Source organism: Xenopus laevis, chromosome 9_10S, assembly GCF_017654675.1.
Source record: "Xenopus laevis strain J_2021 chromosome 9_10S, Xenopus_laevis_v10.1, whole genome shotgun sequence".
NCBI lineage: Eukaryota > Metazoa > Chordata > Amphibia > Anura > Pipidae > Xenopus > Xenopus laevis.
In genome coordinates, this window is record NC_054388.1 from 39,000,566 (window position 1) to 39,011,869 (window position 11,304).

The 11,304-nt window shown below is 41.7% G+C and overlaps 1 protein-coding gene across 1 annotated transcript; it reads right to left on the reverse strand.

The window, feature by feature from the left end:
• Positions 1-4,452: 4,452 nt before the first annotated feature.
• fads6.S (fatty acid desaturase 6 S homeolog) lies at positions 4,453-10,079 on the reverse strand. Its single transcript, XM_018237718.2, has 6 exons — positions 9,405-10,079; positions 9,108-9,274; positions 5,848-6,028; positions 5,556-5,740; positions 5,139-5,318; positions 4,453-4,957 (listed from the first exon to the last, which is right to left on the reverse strand). The coding sequence occupies exons 1-6, from the start codon at positions 9,733-9,735 to the stop codon at positions 4,808-4,810; spliced, it is 1,194 nt and encodes a 397-aa protein (XP_018093207.1). The 5' UTR covers positions 9,736-10,079; the 3' UTR covers positions 4,453-4,807.
• Positions 10,080-11,304: the final 1,225 nt, after the last annotated feature.

Genomic DNA, 11,304 nt, shown 5'->3' on the forward strand with positions numbered 1-11,304 from the left:
AATGTAGAGACCCTGAGATTTGGGTGTATTTATCTCAGGCATTCCTCTTTACTATTTGGACACCTAAGGGTCCTTTAGTTAACTCAGGCAGCTATGTCCCTAGCTGGGTCCACACTAGTACCTGGGGATTGTCCACTAGATGGCACTGTTTGATAATATAAAAGGGTTTAGCACCATGAGGTCTGGGTCTGTCCTGGGACTTTGCCTCAGTGTGAGGTACTACAGGTCCAGGTCTGCCGGAAAAGTTAGTGAAGCGTGAGATAGGGATAGCACTACAGTAATAGTCACTCTAGGAGTGAGAGTCAGCACAGGGTAGCTAGTGAGCAGATGTGGCTCCAACGAGGAGAAATAGTGGGGTTAGGACCCCGTGGTATTTGAACCACTAGTGCAGGGACTACAGTGGGTGAGTTGAGGATCAGATAGGATACCAAGACCCAAGATCCCAGGCTGAATACAGTGGGTGAGGTGAGGATCAAGTCCGGTGCCAAGATACAAGACCCCAGGCTGAGAAACCCATGCCTTAGTGTTCAACCATAAAGGATAGTGCCAGTGAGAGTGGTAACTATTTCCCAAGTCTATTGTTACTGATCTATATTGATTTCTACTCCGTCTGTTGCATCTTCTACCCCCCTGGAGGGAATATTGTTGTTGGAGGCTACTCTATAACTGCCAGTGAACATCAAAGTACTGTAACCTATGATCTTGCCGGTGTTCTGTTAATAAACCAGTTATAATTTACTGCAAAGGACTGGTCTGGCTGAATCTACTGCTGCATTTATCCACACCAGGTACCGGGAGTTGCCCGGGTACACTGGGGGTCGGGGGCACACTAATAGCAGTGCTAGCCTGGTCACACACAGCCTCAATACACAGCAAAAGCTCACTCAAGGGTGTGCTACATAATATAGCAATATGCATTTTCCCTTTAATCAGTATTTAAGTAATATTTTCAATGGAACAGAATGCTAGTGCTTTTATGGATGTAGATCATAATAGGACATTATCACTTAAAGGAAAACTATACCCCAAAATTAATACTTAATCATCAGATAGTTTATATCATATTAAGTGGCATATTAAAGAATCTAACCAAACTTGTCTATATATTTAAGTAAATATTGCCCTTTTACATCTCTTGCCTTGAACCACCATTTTGTGATGGTCTGTGTGCTGCCTCAGAGATCACCTGACCAGAAATACTGCAACTCTAACTGTAACAGGGAGAAGTGTGGAAGCAAAAGACAGAACTCTGTCTGTTAATTGGCTCATGTGACCTAACATGTATGGTTTGTTTGTGGGCATAGTGAATCGTATGATCCCAGGGGGCGGCCCTTATTTTTTAAAATGGCAATTTTCTATTTAAGATTACTCAATGGCACATACTACTAAAAAAGTATTTTGTTATGAAAATGGTTTATTTACATGAAGCAGAGTTGTACATATGAGCTATTTTATGCATTATATTTTTATAGAGACCTACATTGTTTGGGGGTATAGTTTTCCTTTAAAGTTGACCTTACATTAGTAAAGTATGGGCACTCCTGGCACAAAGCAATGTTTCAAGGATCTTTTAACAAGCGTAACAATTCCTTTAAATAGTCTTCCCAATGGTGACACCTACTGGTCAGTGTCAGGGATCACATCATGTACCAAACATTTTTATCCGACACTCTCACAATTGCAACCGTTGTGACTCTTATCTCCAAATGTCCGGCTTTGGTCCTGGCATTTCAGGTACATAGAGGCCCAAACAGCCCCCCACCAGCCCACTAAATACTGACTTTCTATGGCACCTTATAGCAGCCCCTCTGCCAGAACCCACAGATTGCCAGTCCGGGCCTGTGTGGAGTGTTCCGACAATTTTCGTGCCATGGTCATTTAGTCGATCGGACAGGTTAAGAGATTTAAGAGATGGAAATAATTTTCCTATGATTGCTGCCTGTCAATTAATGCCCAGAACATTGTCTGATTTGTTCTCTTTACTACTTTATTTAATCTGAACAGTACATAGCAGGCTGGAAAATTGGAACGGACATAGGCTATAAACTGCACGTCTATTGCCAGCTTTACCCTTCATCTGTAACCCCCTATTATCTCTTTCTTTTCTTCCACTGTCACTCTTTTCTTCTTACACCCCTCCCCATATGCTCCAGAAATGTGGGCCACACTGTCCCAACCCCCACTGTCTTAAGGTGGTCATACACAGAGAGATTTAAGATACCTATTCAGACTTATCTTCCCATGTGTAGAGCCCTCTGATGGGCCTACATGACCAATATCTGGCCAATAATTTGCCAATTTTAGATCAGGCAGAACCGCATTGGCTCATTGATGTGATGCTCAGCCCGGCAGCCCCTATTCCAGTCAATCTAATCTGATCGTTTGGTGACAATATCAGCCAATAAAAACTGCTTGTTAGATAAATCATGTGCAGTTGGACACACTGATCCAAGGCAAACCCTTATTTACATTCAGCATGGACCTGACTGTAATTGCACCTACAGCTTTACTGATGCTGTAAATGATGCAATTTGGATAGAAAAACATGATGCAAAAAACATGATGCAACCTGCAGGTGACTTGCCAAAAATGATGTTAACATGTCCAAATTGATGCATTGTATATGCTACTTAGTGGCACACTTGAACGTTTGAATTCTGGGGGAAAACACGGCTTTCTAAATAAAATAAAAAAATGCAATTTGAGTCTAAATTGTGAGCCCTTATTTGCCCAGTGACGGGCAGATGCCATTGACATAAGACGTGGGTGGTTTTTCCGTGAAGGAGAACCCATCACATCTGACATAAAGCTAAGAGGCTGAGGGATAAGGGACATACAGTATCTGGGTTTGGTAAATAAGAAATGTCCTTGGGGCTGTGGGACACAAGCAACAGAAAAGATGTCTTCTATTTGTCTAATAGACATAATACAATGAATGTTCTGTGAACATGACAAGTGGTGCCCTCAGAATAGGATACAAGTACAAATGAATCACTCAATAAACAAGTGTTATCCCTTTAACAAGTGTCTGACTGTAATGAAACTCCAGGAGGAATGCTAGATAAATGGTGGCAGGGATTTATCCTGTATCTGTGCAGGCTTTATATCTGGAATCCTAATCCACAGGGGGCAGCCGCCTTCTCTATTAAGGGAGGTGATGCGGAACAGATGGATGCTTGGCTTCTTCCATCTTTTATCCAAGGTGATCCTTCTGGCTTGATAGCTCTGTACAATAACAGATTAACTCTAGCAGAACTCATGCAAGGACTTTACGGCATCTTAGTGTGAGGCAAATTCACTGCCAAACAGACTTCTGTGGCTCAGGTGCCACAAGGGTTAATTACAGAAAGTTACTGGGTGACCCATCAATCACATTGATTAGGTCCCGTTAACCAGTGGCATAACAAGTGGGGGAACAGATCCTTTGGTTGAGAAGAAAGGGACCCCTGTTATAACATAAGCTGTATAATAAAAGTCCTTCTCAAATTAAACATGAAATCCAATTTCTATTTTTTATTAAAGTGTCCATAGCTGTTGTAAGCTCATTTAAACATGTCAGCTGTCAATCAAATATTGTCTGCCCCGCCTCTATGCCCTGGGCATAGAGGCGGGGCAGACAATTACTTTCACTTTCCATTCAGCACTTCCGAGATGTCACTGCTCTCCCCACATTCCCCCATTCCCTTCACCATTTAATTGTGTTACAGTGCATGGGGATGGACATCAGGTCCCCCATTCTGATGCACAAATAAGATTCTGAGATGATACAAGGCTTGTCTTAATGACAGTGACCACAAAATGGCTCCTGCCTGCTTGCTATAATTATGAATTCCCAGACAACAAGATTCAAATAATTTATATAGTGTAATTAAAGTTCATTTTGCTTGACTGATGTGATAAAATAGGATTATGAATAATTTTTTTGGGTGATGGGTCCCCTTTAAGGAAGGAAGGCAACAAATGTTGTGCATGCTGGTTAGTTTATTTCTCTCTGAAAATCTGAGTAAAAGGGGTTGTTCCAGACATTGTTTAGAAAAGCATACTTTTATTAGAAAGTTGATTGGAGAGGGAAAAACATACAAAGAAGTGCAGAAAATGATAGACTACTGAGCTGTTATGATCTCAAATGCATCAACTAAACCTGAAAGAGGTGGAAGAAAACAACCATGTGAATGGATATAAGAATAGCCAAAGTTGGCAAAGCCAATGATCAGCTCCAGGAAGATCAAAGAAGGTGTAAAGTTACCTGTGATACTGTTACAATTAGAAGACACCAATGTGAAGACAAGCTATCGACAAGAAGTCATGTTATAGAAAAGAAGACAAGCTGAAGAGCTTACAATTTGCCAAAGAACACATTGACTGGCCTAAAGAGAAATGGTGCAACATTTTGTGGACTGATGAAAGCAAGATTGTTCTTTTTGAGTCAGACAGTTTGTCAGACGACCCCCAAACACTGAATTCAAGTCACAGTACAGTGTGACGACAGTGAAACATGGTGGCACAAGCATCATGATATGGGGATGTGTCTCATACTATGTTATTGGGCGTATTTATCACGTACCAGGGATCATGGATCAGTATCAATGCATCAAAATACTTGAAAAGGTCATGTAGCGTTATGCTGAAGAGGAAATACCCCAAACATAATAGTAAATCATAGTAGACTCATAGTAAATGAGTAACATCTTGGTTCCAAACCAACAAGATTGAAGTTATGGAGTGGCCAGCCCATTCCCTGGACCTTAATCCAAAAAAAAAGGTGTGAAATCAGCATTCAAAAATCTCTTCTGCCCTTTAGAGTATCTTATCGAAGGTCTACCAGCTGTGTAATGGGGGGAGCCTGGACCATCAGCTCATTGTAGTTACTCAGAAAGAGCTGTAGACGGGACATGTAAGTATCTTCCTGGTATGGGAGATTGTGCGTGCGCAGAAAACTGGACACCATAGGTTTCACCTGAGTAAAAAGAGTTGAGGAGGTAAAAGAAGCACTTTAGAAGGACATAAAATATAGTAGAGGTATAATATATATATATATATAATAAGTTCTCAGCTATTATAGAGTAATGTGTGTATTGACTTCATTGTACAGTGTCCGTGTGCTGTCTAATTCACTTTACATTGAAGTGGCCTCTAACCTTTAGGCACATGTGATCCGAGAGCATTGGGAAGAGGTGGTGCTCCACGTGGCAGCTGATGAGCGTGTGACCAAATGTCCAGTCCAGGATTAGATTCCGAGGCAAATTCAGCACAGAGTGAGTAATGAGTTCCAATCGCCGAGGACGTTGAGTTGGGGAGAACATGGGCAGCCCTATGTGCTGTGAATAAATGTAGTGAGCACAATGAGCTGATAGAGAGGTAGAAAAGAGATTGAAGCCTGTAGGGAAGAATGGAATGTGGAAACAAGGGTGTAACCACATTGGACCATAACTCACATACTCAGATGGTACTATGCAAATATGGGGGCAGATGCTGCCCATTTTACTGCACAAGCCTGTCAGTCTCAAGCCTAATCTGGTGCCATGCAAATAAAATAATTCATACATATATCTCACCTGAAATATATTAACATGTATGAAAGGAATGGCCATCATTGACCGAGAGAGGAACATGCATCCGATGGCAGATCCTACACCCAACCCTGAGATCCGAGCAAGTAGCCAGCAATGTCCCAACAAACCTAGGGAGATGAAGAACAGGCTGCACAGAGCTTTGGAAAGAGGCATCTGCATCATGTATCCTGTACAGAAATAAGATATAAAAGTGAAACATTTGCAGATATGTCACACTTTACAGACAAGAATATGCAGAGATTTTTTGTTAAAGGATATAAAGGTTGGCACTTACTGAGCCCCACAAGCAGGGTAAGGACTGGCAGAGCCAACGGGGCCAGGAACATATACACAGCACAGCTCAGGTACGGAGCCTTCCATACACTGGAGTCCCCCAGGCCAATGACATTGGTATGGCCATGATGTTGCTTGACGTGGCCCTTTTCTCCACAGGGGACTGGGAGCCAGCTGCACACCTGAAATACAGCTAAATTATAAATATGTTTAAATATTTATTGCAGGACTGTATGGCCTCTGAAATAATGACATAAGGACTGTACAGAAATGATGGAGAGTCTTTTAAACAGTGCATCTTTCCCTTTTTAATCAGTGACCCTTTCATTTAGGGATGCCTTTCATGGCTAATGAGTCTGTATAGCTAACCAATCAGCTCCTGGGCAAAAAGATGGCTATTGCTTGATTTGGTCATATGCATAGCTGGCCTAACAGTGATGGTTTTTTTTTTTTTTGGCCAATGGTCAGAGCAAGCAGACTTAAAGAAAAGGGAATAGATACCATCACTTCTGCATCTGCCCTCTGACATGCTGAGAAGGAACACCAGCACATAAAATGTTCTGTCCAACTAGAATAACTGAAATCTAATGGTATCACAAATCTTCACTGCCCTGAGGTGCGGTGCAGGTGTGATGTTTTTGGCTGCATGACCAAATGGTACACATTTGTTGTGCCCTATTTTCATATACTGTATATTCAGTGCCAAAGTGCAAATAAACCACCTAATTAACATCATTTGATGGTATACCTACCTGCAAATGTTATTTTTAGTATTGGGCGGAGCAACAATAGCTTTTAGCAGTTACTCTTCTGAAAATAGGTCAGGCTGACTGACGCTGGCACCTTCACAACCATCTCTCTCTTCCCACACGTACAGAAACCTTAATGCCTTTGAACCACAACCATTATCAACAGTATCAGCACAATCCATATCTCATATTAATACTCTCTCCTGTCCCAATATGGCAGCTTCTCTCTACAACGATGCCCTTTCAACAGCACTTGACTCCCTTGCACCTTCTACCACCCGTCACAGCCGGCCAGCTAAACCCCAACCCTGGCACACTAGTGTAACACGGTACCTCAGAAGATGTAGTAGATCAGCTGAGCGAAGGTGGAGAAAGTCACAAACTGATCCCTACTTCATCCACTTCAAATTCATGCTCTCCTGCTATAACCGAGCTCTATCATTAGCCAAAGAACAATACTTCTCTTATCTAATATTTACTATGTCCTCCAAACCACAGCAGCTGTTTGCCACATTTAACTCACTCCTATGCCCCCCTCCACCTCCTCCACCTATTAATGTTACCGCCCAAGACCTTGCTCATTTCTTTAATGAAAAAATCGATCTCATTAGGCTGAGCATACCGTCCGACAACAATCTCAGACCAACGTGCAGTCCACTCACATCTACTTTGCACTCCTTCACCCCTGCAACTCTAGATGAAGTTAGCAAACTTCTAGCCAGCTCAAAACCCACCACCTGCTCCCTTGACCCCATACCCTCTCGCCTTCTCCACCCAATCTCTGATACACTCTCTCCAGCACTTACCCACCTATTTAATCTTTCACTCTCTACTGGTACCTTTCCATCATTATACAAACAAGCACTAATCACTCCTATCCTCAAAAAACCTTCCCTTGATCCCAGCTCTCCCACTAACTATCGACCAGTCTCCCTTCTTCCATTCGCATCCAAATTACTAGAAAGGCTTGTTTACAAACGCCTGATCAAGCATCTGACTCACAACTCCCTCCTCGACCCCTTGCAATCTGGCTTCCGCCCATCACACTCGACTGAAACTGCACTCACCAAAGTAACAAATGATCTTCTATTGGCAAAGTCTAAAGGTCATTATTCCATTCTAATCCTCCTAGATCTCTCTGCAGCCTTTGACACAGTTGACCACACACCTCTTCCTTGACATTCTACACTCATCTGGCATTTGGGACACTGCTCTTTCATGGTTTACATCTTATCTGTCTGACCGTTCCTTTAAGGTTTCCTTCTCTAATTCTACTTCTACTACTTTCCCACTCTCTGTTGGAGTTCCTCAAGGCTCTGTTCTTGGCCCCCTGCTGTTCTCACTCTATACAACTTCACTAGCCTTGATTACTGCAACTTACTCCTCACAGGTATTCCAACAAGTCACCTTTCACAACTCCAATCTGTTCTAAACGCGGCCGCTAGACTCATTCATCTAGCTCGCCGCTCAACATCAGCTGCTCCCATATGCATGTCCCTTCACTGGCTCCCAATCTCTTCTAGAATCAAATTCAAATTACTTACACTCACATTCAAGGCCCTTAATAATGAAACCCCTCCCTATATTTCATCTCTAATCTCCAAATACACTCCTTCACGAAACCTACGCTCTGCTTCTGATCTTCGCCTCACTTCTCCTCTGATCACTTCTGCCCATTCTCTTCTACAAGACTTCTCTCGGGCTTCTGCTTTTCTCTGGAACTCTCTGCCACAAGCTGTCAGACTTTCTCCTTCTTTCCAAACTTTCAAGCGCTCCTTAAAGACCCATCTGTTTAAAGAGGCTTATTCGATGTACCTTAATTAATCATTGCTGTATCAAAAATGACAAAGTGTTTATATAATCCTAATGTCTCAATTGTACCCTAACCTTTTAGTTTGTAAACTCTAATCTCTAGGTCCTTCTAACCCTATTGTACTCTGTAATCCTTGTCTGTTATCCAACATTTATTCCCTGTTTGCTATAACTGCAGTAAAGCAATACGTATCTTGACAGCGCTATATAAATAAATGATGATGATAATATCAGGCCATGCGCTCCATGATCAGTCTAGCTTATCTCACGCCTAGCTGCCTAACACTACCTGGCACCTTCTGGTAAAACCCACATAAATATAGTCACTGGTCGCTGGATTCCTTCATAATCTAAAACAGAAGTTGAACCTGTAAATCAGGAGCAGATAATGGGTCTACTATAGTAATTAAATTATAAAGCAACTAAGCGTAGTTTCGATCCATTCAACTGAGAAATTCCTTCTTTAGAATTAGACTAGAACTGGCACCTTTGGTGCTCCATGTAGCACTATTGCCTATACAAGTAGCTGAAGAAAATTGTATTGCATCTGTATTATCCACAGGAGCCTGGTGCACAGACACTACAACAGCACAGCACAATATAGCAGTAAATACAGATATGCAGTTATAAAAACTATTCAAACACATTATATTATTTGGGCTTTAAAGACACTCATTCTATCTCTGTACCACTAATGTACCTCAATAAAGAACGTGGCCCAAATCCTTCCCAGCTCTGTTGATTGGCAAAGTGACCGGTGACTTGCCAGGTGACTCCCTTTGACAGTGATTACAGAGTTGCCCAGTCCTAGGATAATGATGCCCAACATAAAGAGAAACAGGCTGCTGGACCCCAGACATACGAAACCTAAACAAAGTAACAGGTGATTTTAAGTTATCCTCAAATTAGCTTTTCATTCTTCTTTTCCACTCAGTCTCCATCCATCATGCTGTCCCAATCTGACTTTCTCTTTCTTATCTACAGGTCATATACTTACCTGCAGGTACAGTGCACATTGCCAGTCCAATAATGGCCCAGTCTGCTCCATGTTTCTCCCACCAGCTGCTCTTTTTACATTCTTCCCAAACGAGCCTTGACAATTCCAGCAGTTGCCCACCTTCATCTCCATCCTTGGTTTCTGGAGGTGACCTAACATCACCAGGCTTTTGAATGTCCTCTACGATGTTGTGCTCTGGGGTAGGGTCTCTATTAGTTGAGCTGTGCCTAACTATGATCATCCTTTTCCTAAGGGACAGATTTTCAACTTCTCCACCCTCCCCTTTTTCAATCACATCCTTAGAGGTGATCTTTTCCACCTCCTCATCCATCTTCTTTGGACAAAAGCAGAAACAACAAAGACCCAGGCTGCCACAAAAATCTAAACTGTGCCACCAAAATATCTGATACTGGCTAAAATCAAAGCCTTCCTAATAAGCAAACACTTTATAATGTTTCCCAAAAGGTAATTTATCAAGAAGTGCAATGGAATTATTTCACTTCCTTTGTTAAATCCATGTCCCACATGGAATTATAAATCTTCCTCTACATCTATATTCTGCCTCCTCAGTTTTTCAAAGCCCCACAAGCTTCTCCATTGCTGCCCAACTTTTTAGTTCTTCTTCTCTCTGTTTTCAACACCCTTGCTGAACAAGAAAGGTTAGATGGCAAGCCAGGGAGGCCTCCTCTTAGTAAGAGGGGTGGAGTATAACAAGGAGTCATTGAGGAGAAGGGAGGGTGTAGCATGGACTCAGAGACAATAGTGATTAAAATAATTTATTCAATTTCCATGTTGTAATAAAACAAACTGCACATTGTATGATGTGCCATCCTGCATATTATAATGTTGAATAATGCTGAAAACTCTCCACGTATGTTTATTAATACATTATGCATAGTCAAGATTTATGGGTCACAAAAAAAAAAAACCTTGCCTATATACATACAGAAATAGTGTACATAGTTATTGTGTACTATACATTGTGTACCACCATTCATATATACAAGGGGTGTATGCAATCCACATCCATACGCCCATGTATACAAAACATAAATAAAGGAAGGGGGTTAACTGAAGATGAGCAGCAACAGTTGAAACTATAAAACTATACAATAAATACGGACTAGAGTAGACTTTACAGTATTTTAAGCCTGACTAGTGTTTGCTTATTTCAGTGCTGCCCAACCTTTTCCATAGAGTGGCCTGAATTTCCTGAATTATAGTAGAGTCTCGATGTCATTGACTGAAGTCTCCAAAATCCTTGGGTGTGCCGAGGACCATAAGAACATGAGGGCCATTATAAGTGTCCTACAGGTCTTCATTTGGACAATGCTGACTTAACTTGATGCCTACAAGCATATCAAGTATACTGGAGACCTTCTCTACTAGTATTTTTCAGCTCATGCTTGCTAGGGTTTGGACTGATTAACTATATAGGGCAAAACTAAAGCGGCCCTGTGGCAGTGCACATTCATACATGATGACCTTGTAGCTCTTTCTGATACTGGCCTGACAGATGACTAATGTCAGTGCTCATTGTTGTCTAGACAGCTGAAGATGAGCATGCTGTAATAATGGTTGGTGTGTTCTCTGTATGGCTAATGGTATCATTAACAGGAGGCTAGAATGTTACACACACCGATATATATATGTATAATGCTTACTCACATCCAAAGAACACATTACACAACAGTGAAGAATATCTAGGGCAGCAAATATGTTTTCACCCCAATTGACTTTCAAGCTGGACTTTCTGGTTTATCTAGGGCATTCTTCCTAAATCTCACCCTAACTGGTATCCAGTAGAATTAAGTCAAAGGCAACTGGACATTTAGGAGCAGATATATTAAGAAGATCCCGAAATGAGCACGCACTCCTGCGACATACCAATTTTGATAAA

Bases quoted from the DNA above. Each gene is read 5' to 3' on its own strand.
- fads6.S (XM_018237718.2), bottom strand. From the start codon at position 9,735: ATGGATGAGGAGGTGGAAAAGATCACCTCTAAGGATGTGATTGAAAAA. The intron at 6,029-9,107 runs GTACATTAGTGG...GCTGTATTTCAG, and splicing joins GGGCCACGTTCTTTATTGAG to GTGTGCAGCTGGCTCCCAGT. The intron at 4,958-5,138 runs GTTAGAGGCCAC...CTTTTTACTCAG, and splicing joins CGGATCACATGTGCCTAAAG to GTGAAACCTATGGTGTCCAG.